The sequence below is a fragment of the Eretmochelys imbricata genome, chromosome 24 (assembly GCF_965152235.1).
Source record: "Eretmochelys imbricata isolate rEreImb1 chromosome 24, rEreImb1.hap1, whole genome shotgun sequence".
NCBI classification, from domain to species: domain Eukaryota; kingdom Metazoa; phylum Chordata; order Testudines; family Cheloniidae; genus Eretmochelys; species Eretmochelys imbricata.
Genome location: NC_135595.1, coordinates 14,713,503 through 14,737,504, shown reverse-complemented (window position 1 = coordinate 14,737,504; position 24,002 = coordinate 14,713,503). Strand labels below are relative to the sequence as shown.

The 24,002-nt window shown below is 49.3% G+C and overlaps 1 protein-coding gene across 1 annotated transcript in view; it reads left to right on the top strand.

Annotated features, from left to right (window-relative positions):
- LOC144279948 (IgGFc-binding protein-like) overlaps positions 1-23,798 on the top strand; it is a 90,567-nt gene extending 66,769 nt beyond the window's left edge. The window contains exons 30-45 of the mRNA XM_077841653.1: positions 208-785; positions 1,274-1,844; positions 2,557-3,152; positions 5,042-5,615; positions 5,869-6,062; positions 6,915-7,056; positions 7,735-8,075; positions 8,940-9,513; positions 14,594-15,171; positions 15,660-16,230; positions 16,943-17,538; positions 19,430-20,003; positions 20,257-20,450; positions 21,700-21,841; positions 22,516-22,856; positions 23,787-23,798. Of these exons, the coding sequence (XP_077697779.1) occupies positions 208-785; positions 1,274-1,844; positions 2,557-3,152; positions 5,042-5,615; positions 5,869-6,062; positions 6,915-7,056; positions 7,735-8,075; positions 8,940-9,513; positions 14,594-15,171; positions 15,660-16,230; positions 16,943-17,538; positions 19,430-20,003; positions 20,257-20,450; positions 21,700-21,841; positions 22,516-22,856; positions 23,787-23,798 (6,578 nt within the window). The remainder of the gene's footprint in view (positions 1-207; positions 786-1,273; positions 1,845-2,556; positions 3,153-5,041; positions 5,616-5,868; positions 6,063-6,914; positions 7,057-7,734; positions 8,076-8,939; positions 9,514-14,593; positions 15,172-15,659; positions 16,231-16,942; positions 17,539-19,429; positions 20,004-20,256; positions 20,451-21,699; positions 21,842-22,515; positions 22,857-23,786) is intronic.
- Positions 23,799-24,002: the final 204 nt, after the last annotated feature.

The following is a 24,002-nucleotide window of genomic DNA, read 5'->3' as shown; positions in this document are numbered from 1 at the left end:
AGTATCCACTCTTCTTAAAAATGGACCTGACCCTGCAAGGTGCTAAGCACCTCCTGCAACGTGCTGAGCACCCTCTGTTCCTGTTGAGGTCACCAGAATTCAAGGGCTCTCGTAGCCCCACAAGATGCATCCCCCTCTGTCTATTTTAAATACTGTTTTTGCTTGGAGAGAACTTGCTGCTAAATCTGTGGGTCCTTCACTCCCCAGCCATGGCGTGCCCCCTGGAGAACAGCCAGTACCAGCTCTGTGGAACAGCCTGCCCAGCCACGTGTGTGGACCAGTCAGCCCCTAGCAGCTGCCAAGACCCCTGTGTGGAAAGCTGCCAGTGCAAGGACGGTTTTGTGCTGAGCCAGGGCAAATGCATCCCCAAGGGCAGCTGTGGGTGCCAGTTTGAGGGGCGTCCCTATGCCCCCAATGAGAGTTTCTGGGTCGATGAGGCATGTGGGACACGGTGCATGTGCGATGCAGCCACTAGACAGGTCGAATGCGCGGCTGCTACGTGCAAACACTCGGAGAGGTGCGGGCTAGTGAACGGCGTACGAGGCTGTTACCCCTCCAGCTACGCCACCTGCTCCGTGACAAGGAATCTGCACTACACCACCTTTGATGGACAGAGATACGACTTCCAAGGCACCTGCCACTACCAGCTCACGGCCCTGTGCAAGAAGGGGGAGGGACTGGTGGACTTTGAAGTCTACTTCCAGGAGAACAATACCGCTCCTCTACAGATCAAGGTTTATCAGACCAACCTCAGGGTCAGCAACCAATTCCCTGGGAAAGTCCTGGTGAGTGAATTATCTCTAGTCTCTCTAAAACATTTCTAGAAAGTCACCTGTGTCATCAACACAGGTTACAGACAGTGCATGGAAGGACTGTGAAAAATAGAATGAATGGGAACTGGATTCTTCTACGAACAGGGAGCCGATGGAGATATTTAAGGATCGGGGAGCTGCCATTTCACTTGAGATGGGTCAGAAAGTGTCAGTAGCATCCAGTGTTTGTGGGAACTTGGGGAGCTGGGGCTCAGGTAGCACAGAGAGGAGGGAACTTCAATAGCCAAAGCCAGAGGTAATGAAAGTCTGGTTGGAGGATCCTGCCCAGTCTGGAGAGCTGAGATTCAGGCAGGTTGTAGGGAAGGGAGCAAGGCAGACTGGACAAAGAGTTAAACAGAGGTGGATTTTTATTATAGTTATGGGCTGGAGCTCTGTTCTGGAGTGAGAGGTTCCACCATGAGCGAGCGATGTTTCATATACTGAATGATTTGCACTTACAGATGAACGGTTTCCTGATTAACCTTCCCTTCAACCTCATTGATAAGAAAATCACTGTGTATAGAAAGGGCTGGGCCACAGTGATCCAGACAGACTTTGGTCTCACCGTTACCTATGCCGGGTGGTCAGGACGCATCACGGTCACTCTGCCAGTCACCTACACGGGAGCTGTGTGTGGTCTGTGTGGCAACTTCAACAGGGACAGGGAGGACGACTTGCTCATGAGGGATGGCACGCTGGCACCAAGCCCAGTCAGCTTTGGCCAGAGTTGGAAGGTGGGCGACCTCCCAGGATGCTCTGCAGTAACGATACCCCCATGTGCAAGTGTAGAGGCTATTGAAAAACAACAACAAGGTAGCAGAGGACAGTGTGGGATCATCCTAGACAAGAATGGCCCCTTCAGAGGATGTCACAGCAAAGTGGACCCCCATGGATTCTTCGTAGACTGCGTGTACGGCTATTGCGTCCTCAGTGGGCGGGAGAGTAACGTCTGCCAGGCAGTTGCTGGCTATTCCGAGGCATGTCAGGAAGCTGGAGCTATGGTGCATCCCTGGAGGACGACAAAGTTCTGCTGTGAGTTGCCTCTGTCCACTGCTGATTGCCCCATGGGGCTTGTTAGTTTTTGTTGGCTGGTAGTTGTTGATCTAAATGCTCAGCTTATCCTGTTCTGCAGAATGTTTAAGTGACAAAGAAGCCCTCTCTCCAAACGATGGGTACAGTCATAGGAGCTGCCCCCTCACCATGCCCTATCAATGTGCTGCACCCCAGGCCAGAGAGGCACTGTTTGGGGATGTAATAGTCCATCCAGTCCTTGGCTTCCCTGCTGAGACTGGAAATAATCAGAGCTGGGAGTCAGTGGAGTCTTCGTAATTGAGATGTCGGTCCATTAGGAACTGGTGTGGGAAGCCACCAACTCATCTCCCATAAGCCATCATCTGGGAAGGAGTTTTAGGCACTAGTGCCCTGCACTCAAAGCAAAAAGCTAGTGGTGAAAAGCTCTACAGAACAATTCCAGGCCCATGAGCCCTCCACTCCCTACACCCTGATCTTGGACCAGATTAGAAGCCTAACCCTTGGAGAGAGATTGTCTATATCCCATTACCTGGTGTCTCTGGGGCACCCAATCCCCAGACCTGGGACCGAATTAGAGAGGTTGCCCTTTTATTGATTAACCAAATTAAGGAAATAGAAAATTAGGCGCTTGAATGAAATTGCATGTTCTGTGATGGTTCATTGCGCATATTGCTTAGGCACGATGTGACCTAACTCTTTGTTCTAATTACAGCTCCGTCCTGTCCCCCGAACAGTCACTACGAATTCTGCAGCAACAGCTGCGATCTGACATGCAGCAACCTCTATGCCCCGGTGCAATGCACGACCCAGTGTAAGGAAGGCTGCGTGTGTGACGAGGGCTTTGTTCTCAGTGTTGACCACTGTGTCCCCTTTTCCCAGTGCGGATGCCTCCACAGGGGACTTTACTACCAGGCCGGGGAGACCTTCCACCCGAGCGTTTCATGCGAGGAGCAGTGCGTGTGTCAGGCTGGTGGGGAGGTTGTGTGTAAGGCATTTTCCTGCGGCACTGGTGAGCAATGCAGGGTGGTGGACGGCATCCAGAAATGCCACCCATTTGGATCTGCAACCTGTTCTGCCTCTGGCCATTCCCACTACCTCTCTTTCGACGGGGTCCCCTTTGACTTTCAAGGCACCTGCACCTACATCCTGGCCAAGACCTGCGCCGATGCCAGTCACCTTACACCATTCACTATCAGTGTAGAGAAAGAAGACTGGGGCAGCGGGAACGTCTCCATGGCCAAGGTGGTATCCATCCAGGTGTATGGGATCACACTCACCCTGCTGCAGAAGAAACAGGGGCTCATCATGGTAAGTCCTTCTCCAGATCTTCATTTAGATTGTTCTGTGTGTCCCTTTGTGGCCCAAGGTTTCTGCATGTGGCCTGCCTCCGCTTCCCCTCTTGGACTCCTCAACAACTCACAAAAGGCTTTTACAAATCCAATAGCAACAGCCCTCCCAAGGGTCTCATTCAAATAGGAGTTTTCACATACAGCCATTCACTTCCTTATCTGGCCATTCCCAGGCATTGCCTGACTGCCGTCTCACTCCCCTACTTTCAGGTTTCTCTGTGGGAGCCTACTCCCTGCCAGCAGCCTCTCTATTCCCCTCTTTCTCTCTGACAACTCTCTCTGCTGGACCAGGAGCCTGGCTTCTTCCTGCTTCTCTTATATGGGATGCATATGATTCCTGCTCAGATGTGCCTGAGTAGTAATCCTTAGTAATAAGGGTTGGCTGGCCCCAGGCCCACTGAGGGGCAGGACACCCTGCTACATGGTTCATATACCAGGCTCATCCACATGGTATTCAAGCCCCTCCCAGAAACACATTAAGCAACGTGACTAACATCTACCACATGTTTGTTCTCTCCTCCTCTCCCCAGGAAAGATGTGTGTGCAGTGGGGTGTTTTGTTGTGGATTTTTTTATAATGATAAATGTATACGCATGTTGCCATATATATATGTTGGAGAAAGGTGGTCTAAGAACGTACCTTGCACTTGGAAAGGAGGGTTGCCAGGTTAGTGAGGGTCCTTACTTCCTGAGACGGTTCATTCCCCAGACTTGGACCAAACTCCTAATAAAGCTTTATCTCTGGCAGAGACAAAGGTTATCCTTATTGATGTGATTTCCATTGTGCCAATGGAAGAAAGTTGTCAACCACAGTCTTCAACCTGGGGGTTTAATTCATCTTTTAGATAGCCTGCTCCCAGGCCATTGAGCGCCTTGGGATAAGGACTGAGAACTTGAACTGGATTCCTTGTTCTATGGGAAGCCAGGGGAGAGAGCGGAAGACAGGTTTAACGTGTACAGCAGCCAGTGTTGCTGAGGAGGCATGCTGCAGAGCTGTGTAGCACTTGAATATTCCTAAGTGCTGAATGCTTCATGCCCGGGTATACCAGCTTGCAATATAGTCCAGCAGGGAAGCGACAAAGCCGTGAATGGTTGAAGCCAGGTCATCTTCTGTCAGAATGGGATGGAGTCTCCTACCCAGCTAGAAATGGTAGAAAGTGCTACTCAGGGATGCTGCTATATCAAAGTATGTCTTGGGTGAGATGAGCATCCTCCAGCTCAGCTCCGTCTTTGCCTCCCTTGTTGGTTATACCCCTATTTATGAGTATTAATTATTTGGTGAACCCCATCCACATACCTCCCATTTTGCAAACATGGGGTAAAATTCCTCCCCATTATATCTCCGTTGGCCTCTATGTTGAAGAATCTGTCCCATGGCATAGTGCCCTGTGAAGCCTGCAGTCTAATTTGGGGCAAATTGAACACAATGCATAGGAAATTGTTTGAGATAGGAGAGGGAGGGGAAGGAAGGAGGCGTCACCAGGGAAGTGAGTTTTCAGGGGCCGAGGCTGGGAGATGGAGAAGAAGTAGGAGACTGTTCTGAGTCCAGGAGTTGGCATGAGAAGGAGCAGGCCAAACATGGGTTGAGGAGTTGGAGAAGATAGAGAGAGAGGATCAGGAGGAAGGGAGGTGCCTGGGAGATGAGATCAGAAATGTAGGCCAGGTTGACAATGTCAAGAGCTTGGAAGGTGAGGACAAACCATTGCAAAGTGAAATCGGGAGTCATGAGTCATTCTGGATTTAACCCATGGCGTCAGTGAGAACTGAATCTCAAAACTTGTCCATAGCCCCTACGCACGATGCAGTGTCCATCCTACCTGCTCATAGGGGAATGTGCTGTCTTTTCCAGGTGGACGGGGTATCCCACAATCTCCCCGTGATAATGGTCAATGGGCAGCTCCGAGCATATCAACATGGCACTAATGTCCTGGTGCAAACTGACTTTGGCCTCAGTGTGAGCTACGACCTGGTTTACCAGGCCAGAGTCACCATCCCAGGGACCTACCAGGGCCAGACGTGTGGCCTGTGCGGGAACTACAATGGACAGCAGGACGAGGAGTTCCTGCTCCCCAGTGGCAGGAGAGTCCCTGATGTGGCAGCATTTGGCTCTGCTTGGGAAGTCGAGATCCCAGGAGCATCCTGTAAGGACAGATGTGCTGGAAACAGCTGTCCAGTTTGCGAAGAGAAGAAGAAGGACGTCTTCAAAGGGCGTAACTACTGTGAGCTGCTCACAGACCCCAACGGCCCCTTCGCGGCCTGCCACGGCGCGGTCAGCCCCAGCGTGTATCAGAGCAACTGTCTGTACGATGTGTGCCTGGGAAACGGGGACGCACAGGTCCTGTGCCAGAGCATCCACAGCTACGTGACAGCCTGCCAAGAGGCTAAGGTCACCATGGAGCCCTGGAGGAGCGCCTCCTTCTGCGGTAAATGCACCCACAGTGTAGGAGCTCTGGGACGCACTGGGGAAGGGAGGGGATCAGTGTTACTGAGCATCTTGTTCCAGGCCTCTGGGCTTCTTCTGGAACTCTTCTGGGTGGGAGCCAACAATCTCAAGTTCCCTTAGAAAGGCGCCCTGTTCCTCTCCTCCCTGTCCTGCTGTCCTCTCCTTCATGTCTGTCCCTCTAGGCTGTGGTGTGAGATCTTTCCATCCATCCTTTATTTCTCTCTCTATTTAAGCTGTGAGCTGCCCGGTTAACAGCCACTACGAGGTCTGCGCTGACCTCTGCTCCACCACCTGCTCTGGAGACATCAAGGACTGCCCAGAGACCTGTGCTGAAGGCTGCCAGTGTGACGAGGGCTTCCTCTTCGATGGCCAGGGCTGTGTGACTCTGCAGAGCTGTGGGTGCTTCGAGCATGGGAGATATTACAAGGTACCACCTCAAGCAGTCTGGGTCTGATCTAAACTTTTTTCTCACATATCTTAATCTCTACACTAGACAGAAATAGGGTTTGCTATAGTGGATCAGAGTATTGGCCTATCCGGCCTGGCATCCCTGCTCTGTTAATGCCCAAAGCACCAATAAAAGCAAGAAAATTTGATTCCCTTTGTCTGTTGTGGGGAAACTGAGGCACAGAGAGGGGCTGCTCATTAGACAGCCTCTCTTTTTAATGTTAAGAGAAATAATATTATGAAACAGTAGTTTTTCACACCTTACCACACAGCTCTGAGTTTAGCACTGTCAGAAATTATTATAAATAACCATTTCCAGTTATATTTCCAGTCAGCCTCACCTCAGTCCCTGGAAAAATCATGGAGCAGGTCCTCAAGGATTCAATTTTGAAGCACTTAGAGGAGAGGAAAGTGATCAGGAACAGTCAGCATGGATTCACCAAGGGCAAGTCATGCCTGACTAACCTAATTGCCTTCTATGATGAGCTAACTGGCTCTGTGGATAAGGGGAAAACAGTGGACATGTTCTTCCTTGACTTTAGCCAAGCTTTTGATACGGTCTCCCAGAGTAGTCTTGCCAGCAAGTTAAAGAAATATGGGCTGGATGAATGGACAATGAGGTGGATAGAAAGCTGGCTAGATCATCAGGCTCAAAACCTTTGAGGTTTTTAAGGTCAGGCTTGACAAAGCCCTGACTGGGATAATTTAGTTGGGGATTAGGTCCTGCTTTGAGCAGGGGGTTGGACTAGATGACCTCCTGAGGTCCCTTCCAACTCTGATGTTCTATCATTCTATGATTGCGTTATTTCTTCCTTCCCAAACATCCCGTCAGCCCAGTGAGACAGTCCTGAGAAATGAGTGCCAGGAAAACTGCACCTGCGTTCCTGCCCGAGGGGTGACTTGCAAAGCTCACAGCTGCACCAGTGGAGAAACATGCCAGATCAGAGACGGCGTCATGGACTGCATCGGCCAAGGTAAAGGAGAGTCACTGATTGAAACATGACCCGAGGGGTTATTGCACAAGGGGTGAGTAAAGTCATTTCAATTATGTCTCCTCACCCTTCTCACTCACTCTCTCTCTCTCCCCCCTTTTATTTAGCCTGGAACCCTGATCCGTAATATTACAGAATTTTGACTTGAAAGATGGAAACACTTGTTGGAAACACTCGTCTCTGCTGCATCCATCTTCTGATGTGCACAGCAGAGCCAAGTGGGCAGCTGTCAGGGAGCTGATCACACTCGTAGGTCTTCTCCCTGGCTGTAGCCTAGGAGCTGCTCTAAATTGGAGCCCACTGGCTGTGGGGGCCATCAGTCAGCTGGGCACTGTCAGTGTCCATCACATCCCAGCCACAATCCTTTGCCTGATCGATGCCGGCATCATGCCCATAGGTGTTGAACCACCTCTGCCGCGCATTGCGGGGAAGGAGACACAGGATCTGGTTTTGCTGTTGTCACACACATGCAGAGATTTCCTCAGCATGGGACTCGTGGGAGGTTTGTGAATGATGCAAAGGAAGTGTGTATGGGGATAGAGGAAGAGAGACAGAGGAGTGCATGGTGATAGATTGATATAACAATGCGTGTCGGGGGAGAGATAGACAGATGTTACTGATTAGTCTGCTGTTTGTCTTTCTATTGTCTTTCCCCACTAGATATTCCAAAGCCATCGTGCAGTGTGGTCCGCTGTAGGGAAGGAACTATTTGCAAGATGATAAATGAGCAGCCAAAGTGTGTGCCAGTCTCTCGGGGCACGTGCAGGGCCGGGGGATACTTTCATTACCGCACCTTCGATGGCCGGGCGTATGATTTCCATGGCAACTGCACCTACACGGTAGTCAAGACCTGCAGGGATGCCTCCGGCCTGCCCTCCTTCCATGTCATGGCCAAGAGTGAGAACAGTGGGAACACACAGGTTTTCTACGTTGGGTCGGTGACTGTCCAGGTGGATGGAGTCACTGTCACAGCAGCCAGGGCTGAAGCCGGCTTTGTGTGGGTAAGTGCTGGGCGCGCAGGTGTGATTCTTTTACTTTTTTTATATATATATATATATATATATATATAAATAAAATTCTTCTTCTAAGAACCTGATTGATTTCAGTGTCCTGAAGTCAAGGGATCGGGTCTGTGCTCACATTACTAAGGCAACTGGTTGGTATTTATTTCTCAGTCCTCCCCAGGAAAGCGGGTGAAGGGGCTTGGGGGGATACTTTGGGTGGATAGGGATTCCAAGTGACCCTTTCCTGACTTTTTGGGGAAATCACTTGGTGGTGGCAGCAATACCATCCAAGGACCAGGAAAGGAATTTGTGTCTTGGGGAAGTTTTAACCTAAATTGGTAGCATATAAGCTTAGAGGGTCTTTCATGCAGGTCCCCACATCTGTATCCCAGAGTTCAGAGAGGGGAGGGAACCCTGACAGGGCCAAATCACAATTTCCAGTGAATCTGGACACAAACTTTATCCAAATTTGGATTAAAACATCACATTATATAGAGCTGGCCTGAGAAAGCTAATTCCACTGGCAGAAAGATTTCAATATTTTGAAAATTAGCTTAATTCCAATATGGAACGAAACTCATAAATTACTACATTTTCTATGAAGACGAATGGAGCCCCAGCTCCAGGTCAGTCCTCCCGGCGGGCTGCCGAGGAGCTGGTGACAGGAAAAAGAGACAGGTTTTGAAATTGGCCTTGTTTCCATCAGATCTCCTTGGAAAAGGAACAATCTTCTCAAACCCCTTTTGATGTTGATGAATTGGAAAATACTAGTGAAAAACTATATCAGAGTAGAGCTCCGTAGATAAGTGACAGACCTGTGCACTCGATTGTGACCTTTGCCCTTTCTTTCTCACCATGAAGGTGAATAACACCAGGGCCCACTTACCCATCTCCCTGAACAATGGGACCCTTCGGCTCTATCAGAGCGGCACCTCCCTCGTCCTCCGCACCGACTTCAACCTCAGCATGTCCTATGACTGGAACAACCACGTGAGGGTCACCGTCCCTAATGACTTCTCCAACAGCCTTTGCGGCCTGTGTGGCAACTATAATGGGGACCCCTCCGATGACTTCGAGACCCCAGAGGGGGACCTGGCTCCCAGTGTCGCCGCCCTGGGGAAAAGCTGGGCAGTGGAAGATGAGGATCAGTTTTGCTGGCACGATTGCATTGGAGGTTGCAGGCCCTGTGCCGCCAGCATAGCCAGAAAGTACAAGGAAGAGGCCTCGTGCGGCCTGATAACCAAGGTCTCAGATGGGCCCTTCAGCCAGTGCCACACCAAGGTGGATCCTACAGTCTACTTGGACAACTGCGTGTACGATCTGTGCCACAGCGACGGCTACAGGAGGGCCCTATGTGAGGCCCTGAAGGCCTATGCGGAGGCCTGCCAGCTGGAGGGGGTCAGGATTGGGGAATGGAGACAGCTGGCCAGATGCCGTGAGTACAGATTTGTATGCCAAGAACTATGGTCTGCTGGTTAGACCGGGGAGCCTGGGGCTCATCACTCTTGAGTTCTAGCCCTGGTGTTGGGAGGGGGCGTGATCGAGTGGTTTGGGATTGAGCAGTGATTGGGAAATCAGGACTCTGGGTTCTGTTGTACCCACAGTACTTGTTTGTCCTTGGAATTGCTAAGGTGCCTGTCACTTGGAGTATCTAACGTCCACTGATAACACATGGGAGCGGTGGTAAGATGGTGACAGTTTAAGTCACTGATAAAATCATAGATTCTAAGGCAGTGGTTCTCAACCTATTTCCCATTGTGGGCCGCATATGCAGCTCTCTAGGTGTTATATGTGCTGCATCCACACACTATATATACTACCTGTATGGCCTAGAGGATGTCACATGGGCCACAGCGACCTGTGGACCTTGAGTTGAGAACTACTGCTCTAAGGTCCGAAGGGGCCATCATGTTAATCTAGTCTGACCTCTTGCACGTTGCAGCCCACAGAACCTCGCCCACCCACTCCTGTAACCGACCCCTAACCTCTGGCTGAGTTACTGATGTCCTCAAATCTTGATTTAAAGACTTCAAGTTACAGAATCTGCCATTTACACTGGTTTAAATCACCAAGTGACCTGTGGCTCAAGATGCAGCGGAAGGCAAATAATCCCTAGGGTCTCTGCAATCTGACTGGGGGTGGAAATTCCTTCCTGACCTCAAATATGGCTGGACCCTGATCATGTGGGTGAGACACCTGGAAAACAATTGTCTGTTGTAACTCAGAACCCTGCCCATCTAATGTCCCATCACTGGCTGTTGGAGACATTGCTGCTACCACTCACAGATCAGCTACATGCCATTGTGGGCAGTCTCATCACACCATCGCTCCATAAACTTATCAAGCTCAGTCTGGAAGCCAGTAAGGTGTTTTGCCCTTATTGCTCCCCTTAGAATGCTGTTCCAGAACTTCACTCCTGTGATGGGTATCATCTAATTTCAAGGCTAAACTTGTTGATGACCAGTTGATGTCCATTTGTTTTTGTGTCAACATTGGTGCTTAATTTAAGTAACTCCTCTCCCTCCCTGGTGTTTAACCCTCTTATGTATTTATAGAGAGCAATCATATCTCCCTTCAGCCTTCTTTTGGTTAGGCTAAACAAGCCACGCTCTTTGAGTCTTGTCTCATAAGGTAGGTTTTCCATTCTTTGGATCATCCTAGTTGCCCTTCTCTGCATGTGTTCTAGTTTGTGTTAATTTTTCTTAAACATGGGAGATCAGAATGGCACACAGTATTCCAGATGAGGTCTCACCGGTGCCTTGTATAATGGTACTAATACTTCCCTGTCGCTACTGACAATACCTCTCCTGATGCATCCTAGGACTGCATTAGCCTTTTTTTCCCCACAGCTGCACCACATTGGTGGCTCTTAGCCATCCTGTGATCAACCAATACACCCAGGTCTTTCTCCTCTTCTGTCACTTCCAACTGATAGATCCCCAGCTTAGAAGAAAAATTCTTGTTGTTAGTTCCTAAATGCATGACTGTGCACTTTGCACTATTAAATTTCATCCCATTTCTATTACTCCAGTTTTCAAGGTCATCCAGATCTTCTCGTATGGTATTCCGGTCCTCCTCCGTATTGGTAATACCTCCCAACTCTGTGTCATCTGCAAATTTTGTTAGCACACTCCTACTTTTTGTGCCAATGTCACTAATAAAAATGTTAAATAAGATTGATCCCAAGACCAATCCCTGAGGATTAACCTTCCTCCAGCCTGACAATTCACTTTTCAGTATGGCCTGTTGTAGTCTCTCCTTTAACCAGTTGCTTATCCACCTTAGAATTCTCATATTAATCCCCATTTTCTCCAATTTAAGTAATAATTTCCCATGTGGACCTGTATCAAATGCCTTACTGAAATTCAGGTACGTACGATCTACTGCATTTCCTTTATCTAAAAAATCAGTTATCTCCTCAAAGAAGGAGATCAGGTTGGTCGGGCATGATCTACATTTTGTAAAACCATGTATTTATCCCAATTACCATTTACCTCTGTTTCCTTAACTGCTTTCTCTTTCAAAGACCTGCATACAACTGAGGTCAAACTAACAGGCCTGTAGTTTCCTGGATCACTTTTCTCCCTTTCTTAAAAATAGGACCAATATTAGAAATTCTCCCCCAAGTTTACAGATTCATTAAAAATCCTTGCTATTGGGCTTGCAATTTCATGTGCCAGTTGCCTTAATATTCTTGGATGGAGATTATCCAGGCCCCATGATTTAGTCCCATTAAGCTTTTTGAGTTTGATTTCCACCTCAGATACCATAATTTCTACTTCCATATACTTGTTCACATTAGCTAGCCTGCCACTACACCTAAACTCGTCATTACTCTTACTAAAAACTGAGGCAAAGTATTCTTTTAGGTTTTGGGGCATACCTAGATTATCTTTAATCTCCACCCCATCCTCAGTGCTTAGTGGTCCCACTTTTGTGTCCAACTTTGGGCCCCCCAGTACAGACAGGATGTGGACAAATTGGAGAGAGTCCAGCAGAGGGCAATGAAAATGACCAGGGAGCTGGGGCACATGACTTACGAGGAGAGGCTGAGGGAACTGAGCTTGTTTAGTCTGCAGAAGAGAACAGTGAGGGGGGATTTGATAGCAGCCTTTAACTACCTGAAGGGGGGTTCTAAAAAGGACGGAGCTCGGCTGTTCTCGGTGGTGGCAGATGACAGAACAGGGAGCAATGGTCTCAAGTTGCAGTGCGGGAGGTCTAGGTTGGATATTAGGAAACGCTATTTCACTAGGAGGGTGGTGAAGCACTGGAATGGATTCCTAGGGAGGTGGTGGAACCTCCATCCTTAGAGGTTTTTAAGGCCGTGGCTGGGATGATTTAGTTGGTGTTGGTCCTGTGTGGCGCAGGGGATTAGACTACATGACATCCTGAGGTCTCTTTCAATGCTAATCTTCTATGATTCTATTATTATTCTTTCCTTTTTATTTATATGGCTATAGAAAATTTTACTCTTGGTTATAATTTCCTTTGCAAGGTCCAACTTTGCTTGGCTTTTGGCAATTCTCACTTTATCCCTACGCCTTCTGACCTTCAAGAGGTAGCTTTCCTTCCTGATCCATCCCTTCTTCCATTCCTTGTCGGCTTTCTGCTTTCTCTTAATCACCTGTTTGAGACGTTTACTCATCCAGCTTGGTCTGCAACCCTTCCCTATGGATTTTTCCCCCTTGCTTGGAATGCAGGCTTCAGATTGTTTCTGAAACTCCAAGCCTCCTCCACATTCAATCCTTGAGTTCTTCGGTCCAGTCTACTTCCTGGACCCTAACTAATTCCATTATTATTATTTTTTTTTAAAGTTTGCCCTTTTGAAATCAAGGATCCTAGTTGCAGATCTATTTTTGTTTAAACTGAATTAGTTCGTGATCACTTGAACCCAGGTTGTCCCCTACCACCAGTTCTTCTACAAGGTCCTCACTACTCACCAAATGTAAAATGCCATCACATCTTGTTGGTTCAGTGAGTATTTGGTGAAGAAATCTGTCAGCTATCCCATCCAGGAAAATCTGGGCCATACTGTTTTTGGTAGCATTTTTCCTCCAATCTATATCTGGGAAGTTAAAATCTCCTATAATCACACAATTCCCAATAGTATTTGTGACAAGTTTAGTCACAGAGATCACCTTGGGACTGTCACCTGATGTGCTGAAACTACTTCTGAGCCCATTTTCCCTACCAGCTTGGGACTCCATAACCCTGCCTTGTTGAGCCAGACACACTAGCCTGCTGCAACACAGACCCAGGGTCTGGGTCACGCCCCCGAAGCTGCACACTTTAACTAAAAACAGTTCAACAGGTTACCTGTCTCCAGCAGCCAAATACCCAGCTCCCAATGGGATCCAAACCCCAAATAAATCTGTTTTACTCTGTATACAGCTTATACGGGGTAAATTTGTAAATTGTTCACCCTCTATATCACTGATAGAGAGATATGCACAGCTGTTTGCTCCCCCAGGTATTAATCACTTACTCTGGGTTTATTAATAAACAAAAATGATTTTTATTAGGAATAAAAAGTAGGATTTAAGTGGTTTCAAGTAACAGACAGAACAAAGTAAGTGAAAAAGCAAAATAAAACAAAAAACGCAAGTCTAAGCCTAATACATTAAGAAACTGATTATCGGTAATATCTCACCCTCAAAGATGTTCCAGTAAGCTTCTTTCACTGACTACACTCCTTCCTAGTCTAAGCCCAGTCCTTTCCACTGGTACAGTCTTTGTTAGATCCAGCAGACATCTCAGGTGGTAAGCAGGGGTTTTCTCATGACTGGTCCCCTTTATCCTGCTCCACCCCCGTTTATAGCTTTGGCACAAGGCGGGAATCTTTTGTCTCTCTGGGTCCCCACCCCTCCTTCTAAATGGAAAAGTACCAGATTTAAGATGGATTTTATCATCAGGTGACATGGTCACAAGTCACTGTAAGACCCCTAGTACCCATTCCCCGTGGGCTGGCTCACAGGTACACAAGAAGGCTTTCAAGTAACTAAATCCATTTACAACTGATTGTTTCTGGAGCACCCTTAATGGCCTCCACTTAATATGTTTACCTCAGTGATACAAGTTTATATTTTATTCTCCTAACTCCAGATCTAGAAATAATACAGGCAAACAATTAGGATGAACACACTTAGTAGATTACAAGCTTACATTACAACCTAATGACACCATACAAGGGGCATTGAGCATACAGCCTATTCCAGATATATCATATTCTTAAGCACACTTCCACAAAGCATATGGAGTGCAACGTCACAGTGTTTATTTAATTAAACACATTAAAGAGGTATCTATCCAGTATCCACTCTTCTTAAAAATGGACCTGACCCTGCAAGGTGCTAAGCACCTCCTGCAACGTGCTGAGCACCCTCTGTTCCTGTTGAGGTCACCAGAATTCAAGGGCTCTCGTAGCCCCACAAGATGCATCCCCCTCTGTCTATTTTAAATACTGTTTTTGCTTGGAGAGAATTTGCTGCTAAATCTGTGGGTCCTTCACTCCCCAGCCATGGCGTGCCCCCTGGAGAACAGCCAGTACCAGCTCTGTGGAACAGCCTGCCCAGCCACGTGTGTGGACCAGTCAGCCCCTAGCAGCTGCCAAGACCCCTGTGTGGAAAGCTGCCAGTGCAAGGACGGTTTTGTGCTGAGCCAGGGCAAATGCATCCCCAAGGGCAGCTGTGGGTGCCAGTTTGAGGGGCGTCCCTATGCCCCCAATGTGAGTTTCTGGGTCGATGAGGCATGTGGGACACGGTGCATGTGCGATGCAGCCACTAGACAGGTCGAATGCGCGGCTGCTACGTGCAAACACTCGGAGAGGTGCGGGCTAGTGAACGGCATACGAGGCTGTTACCCCTCCAGCTACGCCACCTGCTCCGTGACAAGGAATCTGCACTACACCACCTTTGATGGACAGAGATACGACTTCCAAGGCACCTGCCGCTACCAGCTCACGGCCCTGTGCAAGAAGGGGGAGGGACTGGTGGACTTTGAAGTCTACTTCCAGGAGAACAATACCGCTCCTCTACAGATCAAGGTGTATCAGACCAACCTCAGGGTCAGCAACCAATTCCCTGGGAAAGTCCTGGTGAGTGAATTATCTCTAGTCTCTCTAAAACATTTCTAGAAAGTCACCTGTGTCATTAACACAGGTTACAGACAGTGCATGGAAGGACTGTGAAAAATAGAATGAATGGGAACTGGATTCTTCTACGAACAGGGAGCCGATGGAGATATTTAAGGATCGGGGAGCTGCCATTTCACTTGAGATGGGTCAGAAAGTGTCAGTAGCATCCAGTGTTTGTGGGAACCTGGGGAGCTGGGGCTCAGGTAGCACAGAGAGGAGGGAACTTCAATAGCCAAAGCCAGAGGTAATGAAAGTCTGGTTGGAGGATCCTGCCCAGTCTGGAGAGCTGAGATTCAGGCAGGTTGTAGGGAAGGGAGCAAGGCAGACTGGACAAAGAGTTAAACAGAGGTGGATTTTTATTATAGTTATGGGCTGGAGCTCTGTTCTGGAGTGAGAGGTTCCACCATGAGCGAGCGATGTTTCATATACTGAATGATTTGCACTTACAGATGAACGGTTTCCTGATTAACCTTCCCTTCAACCTCATTGATAAGAAAATCACTGTGTATAGAAAGGGCTGGGCCACAGTGATCCAGACAGACTTTGGTCTCACCGTTACCTATGCCGGGTGGTCAGGACGCATCACGGTCACTCTGCCAGTCACCTACACGGGAGCTGTGTGTGGTCTGTGTGGCAACTTCAACAGGGACAGGGAGGACGACTTGCTCATGAGGGATGGCACGCTGGCACCAAGCCCAGTCAGCTTTGGCCAGAGTTGGAAGGTGGGCGACCTCCCAGGATGCTCTGCAGTAACGATACCCCCATGTGCAAGTGTAGAGGCTATTGAAAAACAACAACAAGGTAGCAGAGGACAGTGTGGGATCATCCTAGACAAGAATGGCCCCTTCAGAGGATGTCACAGCGAAGTGGACCCCCATGGATTCTTCGTAGACTGCGTGTACGGCTATTGCGTCCTCAGTGGGCGGGAGAGTAACGTCTGCCAGGCAGTTGCTGGCTATTCCGAGGCATGTCAGGAAGCTGGAGCTATGGTGCATCCCTGGAGGACGACAAAGTTCTGCTGTGAGTTGCCTCTGTCCACTACTGATTGCCCCATGGGGCTTGTTAGTTTTTGTTGGCTGGTAGTTGTTGATCTAAATGCTCAGCTTATCCTGTTCTGCAGAATGTTTAAGTGACAAAGAAGCCCTCTCTCCAAACGATGGGTACAGTCATAGGAGCTGCCCCCTCACCATGCCCTATCAATGTGCTGCACCCCAGGCCAGAGAGGCACTGTTTGGGGATGTAATAGTCCATCCAGTCCTTGGCTTCCCTGCTGAGACTGGAAATAATCAGAGCTGGGAGTCAGTGGAGTCTTCGTAACTGAGATGTCGGTCCATTAGGAACTGGTGTGGGAAGCCACCAACTCATCTCCCATAAGCCATCATCTGGGAAGGAGTTTTAGGCACTAGTGCCCTGCACTCAAAGCAAAAAGCTAGTGGTGAAAAGCTCTACAGAACAATTCCAGGCCCATGAGCCCTCCACTCCCTACACCCTGATCTTGGACCAGATTAGAAGCCTAACCCTTGGAGAGAGATTGTCTATATCCCATTACCTGGTGTCTCTGGGGCACCCAATCCCCAGACCTGGGACCGAATTAGAGAGGTTGCCCTTTTATTGATTAACCAAATTAAGGAAATAGAAAATTAGGCGCTTGAATGAAATTGCATGTTCTGTGATGGTTCATTGCGCATATTGCTTAGGCACGATGTGACCTAACTCTTTGTTCTAATTACAGCTCCGTCCTGTCCCCCGAACAGTCACTACGAATTCTGCAGCAGCAGCTGCGATCTGACATGCAGCAACCTCTATGCCCCGGTGCAATGCACGACCCAGTGTAAGGAAGGCTGCGTGTGTGACGAGGGCTTTGTTCTCAGTGTTGACCACTGTGTCCCCTTTTCCCAGTGCGGATGCCTCCACAGGGGACTTTACTACCAGGCCGGGGAGACCTTCCACCCGAGCGTTTCATGCGAGGAGCAGTGCGTGTGTCAGGCTGGTGGGGAGGTTGTGTGTAAGGCATTTTCCTGCGGCACTGGTGAGCAATGCAGGGTGGTGGACGGCATCCAGAAATGCCACCCATTTGGATCTGCAACCTGTTCTGCCTCTGGCCATTCCCACTACCTCTCTTTCGACGGGGTCCCCTTTGACTTTCAAGGCACCTGCACCTACATCCTGGCCAAGACCTGTGCCGATGCCAGTCACCTTACACCATTCACTATCAGTGTAGAGAAAGAAGACTGGGGCAGCGGGAACGTCTCCATGGCCAAGGTGGTATCCATCCAGGTGTATGGGATCACACTCACCCTGCTGCAGAAGAAACAGGGGCTCATCATGGTAAGTCCTTCTCCAGATCTTCATTTAGATTGTTCTGTGTGTCCCTTTGTGGCCCAAGGTTTCTGCATGTGGCCTGCCTCCGCTTCCCCTCTTGGACTCCTCAACAACTCACAAAAGGCTTTTACAAATCCAATAGCAACAGCCCTCCCAAGGGTCTCATTCAAATAGGAGTTTTCACATACAGCCATTCACTTCCTTATCTGGCCATTCCCAGGCATTGCCTGACTGCCGTCTCACTCCCCTACTTTCAGGTTTCTCTGTGGGAGCCTACTCCCTGCCAGCAGCCTCTCTATTCCCCTCTTTCTCTCTGACAACTCTCTCTGCTGGACCAGGAGCCTGGCTTCTTCCTGCTTCTCTTATATGGGATGCATATGATTCCTGCTCAGATGTGCCTGAGTAGTAATCCTTAGTAATAAGGGTTGGCTGGCCCCAGGCCCACTGAGGGGCAGGACACCCTGCTACATGGTTCATATACCAGGCTCATCCACATGGTATTTAAGCCCCTCCCAGAAACACATTAAGCAACGTGACTAACATCTACCACATGTTTGTTCTCTCCTCCTCTCCCCAGGAAAGATGTGTGTGCAGTGGGGTGTTTTGTTGTGGATTTTTTTATAATGATAAATGTATACGCATGTTGCCATATATATATATGTTGGAGAAAGGTGGTCTAAGAACGTACCTTGCACTTGGAAAGGAGGGTGGCCAGGTTAGTGAGGGTCCTTACTTCCTGAGACGGTTCATTCCCCAGACTTGGACCAAACTCCTAATAAAGCTTTATCTCTGGCAGAGACAAAGGTTATCCTTATTGATGTGATTTCCATTGTGCCAATGGAAGAAAGTTGTCAACCACAGTCTTCAACCTGGGGGTTTAATTCATCTTTTAGATAGCCTGCTCCCAGGCCATTGAGCGCCTTGGGATAAGGACTGAGAACTTGAACTGGATTCCTTGTTCTATGGGAAGCCAGGGGAGAGAGCGGAAGACAGGTTTAACGTGTACAGCAGCCAGTGTTGCTGAGGAGGCATGCTGCAGAGCTGTGTAGCACTTGAATATTCCTAAGTGCTGAATGCTTCATGCCCGGGTATACCAGCTTGCAATATAGTCCAGCAGGGAAGCGACAAAGCCGTGAATGGTTGAAGCCAGGTCATCTTCTGTCAGAATGGGATGGAGTCTCCTACCCAGCTAGAAATGGTAGAAAGTGCTACTCAGGGATGCTGCTATGTCAAAGTATGTCTTGGGTGAGATGAGCATCCTCCAGCTCAGCTCCATCTTTGCCTCCCTTGTTGGTTATACCCCTATTTATGAGTATTAATTATTTGGTGAACCCCATCCACATACCTCCCATTTTGCAAACATGGGGTAAAATTCCTCCCCATTATATCTCCGTTGGCCTCTGTGTCGAAGAATCTGTCCCATGGCATAGTGCCCTGTGAAGCCTGCAGTCTAATTTGGGGCAAATTGAACACAATGCATAGGAAATTGTTTGAGATAGGAGAGGGAGGGGAAGGAAGGAGGCGTCACCAGGGAAGTGGGTTTTTAGGGGCTGAGGGTGGGAGATGGAGAAGAAGTAGGAGACTGTTCTGAGTCCAGGAGTTGGCATGAGAAGGAGCAGGCCAAACATGGGTTGATGAGTTGGGAAAGATAGAGAGAGAGGATCAGGAGGGAGGGAGGTGCCTGGGAGATGAGATCAGAAATGTAGGCCAGGGTGACAATGTCAAGAGCTTGGAAGGTGAGGACAAACCATTGCAAAGTGAACTCGGGAGTCATGAGTCATTCTGGATTTAACCCATGGCTTCAGTGAGAACTGAATCTCAAAACTTGTCCATAGCCCCTACGCACGATGCAGTGTCCATCCTACTGGCTCATAGGGGAATGTGCTGTCTTTTCCAGGTGGACGGGGTATCCCAAAATCTCCCCGTGATAATGGTCAATGGGCAGCTCCGAGCATATCAACACGGCACTAATGTCCTGGTGCAAGCTGACTTTGGCCTCAGTGTGAGCTACGACCTGGTTTACCAGGCCAGAGTCACCATCCCAGGGACCTACCAGGGCCAGACGTGTGGCCTGTGCGGGAACTACAATGGACAGCAGGACGAGGAGTTCCTGCTCCCCAGTGGCAGGAGAGTCCCTGATGTGGCAGCATTTGGCTCTGCTTGGGAAGTCGAGATCCCAGGAGCATCCTGTACAGACAGATGTGCTGGAAACAGCTGTCCAGTTTGCGAAGAGAAGAAGAAGGACGTCTTCAAAGGGCATAACTACTGTGAGCTGCTCACAGACCCCAACGGCCCCTTCGCAGGCTGCCACGGCGCGGTCAGCCCCAGCGTGTATCAGAGCAACTGTCTGTACGATGTGTGCCTGGGAAACGGGGACGCACAGGTCCTGTGCCAGAACATCCACAGCTACGTGACAGCCTGCCAAGAGGTTAAGGTCACCATGGAGCCCTGGAGGAGCGCCTCCTTCTGCGGTAAATGCACCCACAGTGTAGGAGCTCTGGGACGCACTGGGGAAGGGAGGGGATCAGTGTTACTGAGCATCTTGTTCCAGGCCTCTGGGCTTCTTCTGGAAGTCTTCTGGGTGGGAGCCAACAATCTCACGTTCCCTTAGAAAGGTGCCCTGTTCCTCTCCTCCCTGTCCTGCTGTCCTCTCCTTCATGTCTGTCCCTCTAGGCTGTGGTGTGAGATCTTTCCATCCATCCTTTATTTCTCTCTCTATTTAAGCTGTGAGCTGCCCTGTTAACAGCCACTACGAGGTCTGCGCTGACCTCTGCTCCACCACCTGCTCTGGAGACATCATGGACTGCCCAGAGACCTGTGCTGAAGGCTGCCAGTGTGACGAGGGCTTCCTCTTCGATGGCCAGGGCTGTGTGACTCTGCAGAGCTGTGGGTGCTTCGAGCATGGGAGATATTACAAGGTACCACCTCAAGCAGTCTGGGTCTGATCTAAACTTTTTTCTCACATATCTTAATCTCTACACTAGACAGGAATAGAGTTTGCTGTAGTGGATCAGAGTATTGGCCTATCCGGCCTGGCATCCCTGCTCTGTTAATGCCCAAAGCACCAAGAAAAGCAAGAAAATTTGATTCCCTTTGTCTGTTGTGGGGAAACTGAGGCACAGAGAGGGGCTGCTCATTAGACAGCCTCTCTTTTTAATATTAAGAGAAATAATATTATGAAACAATAGTTTTTCACACACCTCACCACACAGCTCTGAGTTTAGCACTGCCAGAAATTATTATAAATAACCATTTCCAGTTATATTTCCAGTCAGCCTCACCTCAGTTCCTGGAAAAATCATGGAGCAGGTCCTCAAGGATTCAATTTTGAAGCACTTAGAGGAGAGGAAATTGATCAGGAACAGTCAGCATGGATTCACCAAGGGCAAGTCATGCCTGACTAACCTAATTGCCTTCTATGATGAGCTAACTGGCTCTGTGGATAAGGGGAAAACAGTGGACATATTCTTCCTTGACTTTAGCCAAGCTTTTGGTACGATCTCCCAGAGTAGTCTTGCCAGCAAGTTAAAGAAGTATGGGCTGGATGAATGAACAATGAGGTGGATAGAAAGCTGGCTAGATCATCAGGCTCAGTGGGTAGTGATCAATGGCTCCATATCTAGCTGGCAGCCGGAATAAAGCTGAGTGTCCCAAGGGTTAGTCCTGGGGCTGGTTTTGTTCAGTATCTTCATGAATGATCTGAAGGATGGTGTGGATTGCACCCTCAGCAAGTTTGCAGATGACACAAAACTGGAAGGAGAGGTAGATATGCTGGAGGGTAGGGATAGGATACAGAGGACCCTCGACAAATTAGGGGGTTCCAAAGAGGATGGATCTAGACTGTTCTCAGTGGTAGCAGATGACAGAATGAGGAGTAATGGTCTTAAGTTGCAGTGGGGGAGGTTTAGGTTGGATATTAGGAAAAACTTTTTCACTAGGAGGGTGGTGAAGCACTGGAATGGGTTCCCTAGGGAGGTGGTGGAATCTCCTTCCTTTGAGGTTTTTAAGGTCAGGCTTGACAAAGCCCTGACTGGGATGATTTAGTTGGGGATTAGGTCCTGCTTTGAGCAGGCGGTTGGACTAGATGACCTCCTGAGGTCCCTTCCAACTCTGATATTCTATCATTCTATGATTGCGTTATTTCCTCCTTCCCAAACATCCCATCAGCCCAGTGAGACAGTCCTGAGAAATGAGTGCCAGGAAAACTGCACCTGCGTTCCTGCCCGAGGGGTGACTTGCAAATCTCACAGCTGCACCAGTGGAGAAAAATGCCAGATCAGAGACGGCGTCATGGACTGCATCAGCCAAGGTAAAGGAGAGTCACTGATTGAAACATGACCCGAGGGGTTATTGCACAAGGGGTGAGTAAAGTCATTTCAATTATGTCTCCTCACCCTTCTCACTCACTCTCTCTCTCCCCTTTCATTTAGCCTGGAACCCTGACCCGTAATATTACAGAATTTTGACTTGAAAGATGGAAACACTTGTTGGAAACACTCATCTCTGCTGCATCCATCTTCTGATGTGCACAGCAGAGCCAAGTGGGCAGCTGTCAGGGGGCTGATCACACTCGTAGGTCTTCTCCCTGGCTGTAGCCTAGGAGCTGCTCTAAATTGGAGCCCACTGGCTGTGGGGGCCATCAGTCAGCTGGGCACTGTCAGTGTCCATCACATCCCAGCCACAATCCTTTGCCTGATCGATGCCGGCATCATGCCCATAGGTGTTGAACCACCTCTGCCGCGCATTGCGGGGAAGGAGACACAGGATCTGGTTTTGCTGTTGTCACACACATGCAGAGATTTCCTCAGCATGGGACTCGTGGGAGGTTTGTGAATGATGCAAAGGAAGTGTGTATGGGGATAGAGGAAGAGAGACAGAGGAGTACATGGTGATAGATAGATATAACAATGCGTGTCAGGGGAGAGATAGACAGATGTTACTGATTAGTCTGCTGTTTGTCTTTCTATTGTCTTTCCCCACTAGATATTCCAAAGCCATCGTGCAGTGTGGTCCGCTGTAGGGAAGGAACTATTTGCAAGATGATAAATGAGCAGCCAAAGTGTGTGCCAGTCTCTCGGGGCACGTGCAGGGCCGGGGGATACTTTCATTACCGCACCTTCGATGGCCGGGCGTATGATTTCCATGGCAACTGCACCTACACGGTGGTCAAGACCTGCAGGGATGCCTCCGGCCTGCCCTCCTTCCATGTCATGGCCAAGAGCGAGAACAGTGGGAACACACAGGTTTTCTACATTGGGTCGGTGACTGTCCAGGTGGATGGAGTCACTGTCACAGCAGCCAGGGCTGAAGCCGGCTTTGTGTGGGTGAGTACTGGGCGTGCACGTCCACCCTACTCCTATATCCACCCTGTAGGCTTTGCTAAAAAGAGGGCAGGAAACTGCAGCCCCCATAACGGATGGGGCATGTTGTGGGTAGGACAGAGCAGGCAAAGGAGAGTGGCTGGGAGGTGATGGGCTCGGAGAGTGCCCAGCTGGCCAGTGCCCCCTATGGGTCCACAGCCAGTGGGCTCCATTTAAAGCAGCCCCCAGGCTACGCCCAACATAGACAAGGCCCAGTGTGGTCAGTAGTTAGGCTACCTTTCCAATGAAGTAATCCAAGGCATTGCAGTGGGGAGTCTGGTTGACACCAATAGCCAGCAGGCACTGTGGTGAGCTGCAGGGAGTGGGGTGGGCGACCTAAAAGGGAACATTCTCCTAGCAAGTCAGTGCTGACCCCAATGCCTGTCTAGCAGGTGCTGTGTGGCAGGGAGTGATGTGGGGGGTCAGTCGAGGGTGCGCTCCCTCAGGGGCACAGCATGGCGCTACAGGGTGCTGTACTGAAGGGTTTGGGGTGCATGACTCGGTGTGGGGAGCTGTCGGCTCTGTCTCAAGCACATGGGATCTGCATGCCAGATAAAGTGTAGACCTGAGCATTTTGTCATTACCTATCCCCGGCGTATCATGCAGGAGCAGGGCCAGTATTCCAGCTATTGTGGGCAAATCCCAGCTCTGCTAAGTCCATCCTACCACAAATTCCCCAGCAGTTTCTAATGTAACAGGGATACCTCTGAGACCCGACCTGAGGAGAATCCCAACTCCTGGATCTGGGAGGATGTTGCCTGAACTCTAAGATACGGGGAAACTGAGCACATATAGGCAGCTCAGGGCTCTGCCTACAGAGCCTGCTCCAACCTGACATACCTCAGGGGCCCTGGAACATTGTAGACAGCTCCTTGAGACCTCTTGCCCCTCAAGTGCTCCTTCTAAGGGCTCTCACCCATGCAGCACTGTCCCCACAAGAGCTGCCCCCTAATGGTTCTAACCAATGCCGCCCCCATCCCCGAGAGTAGCTCCCACTCATTTTGTCCTCAGTTCTTTTGTCTAAAACAGGCTACACCACAATCATGGATATAATATGGGACCTGGTTGGAAAAATCCTATGAATAGCAATGGGGCCTGTCATAAACATAG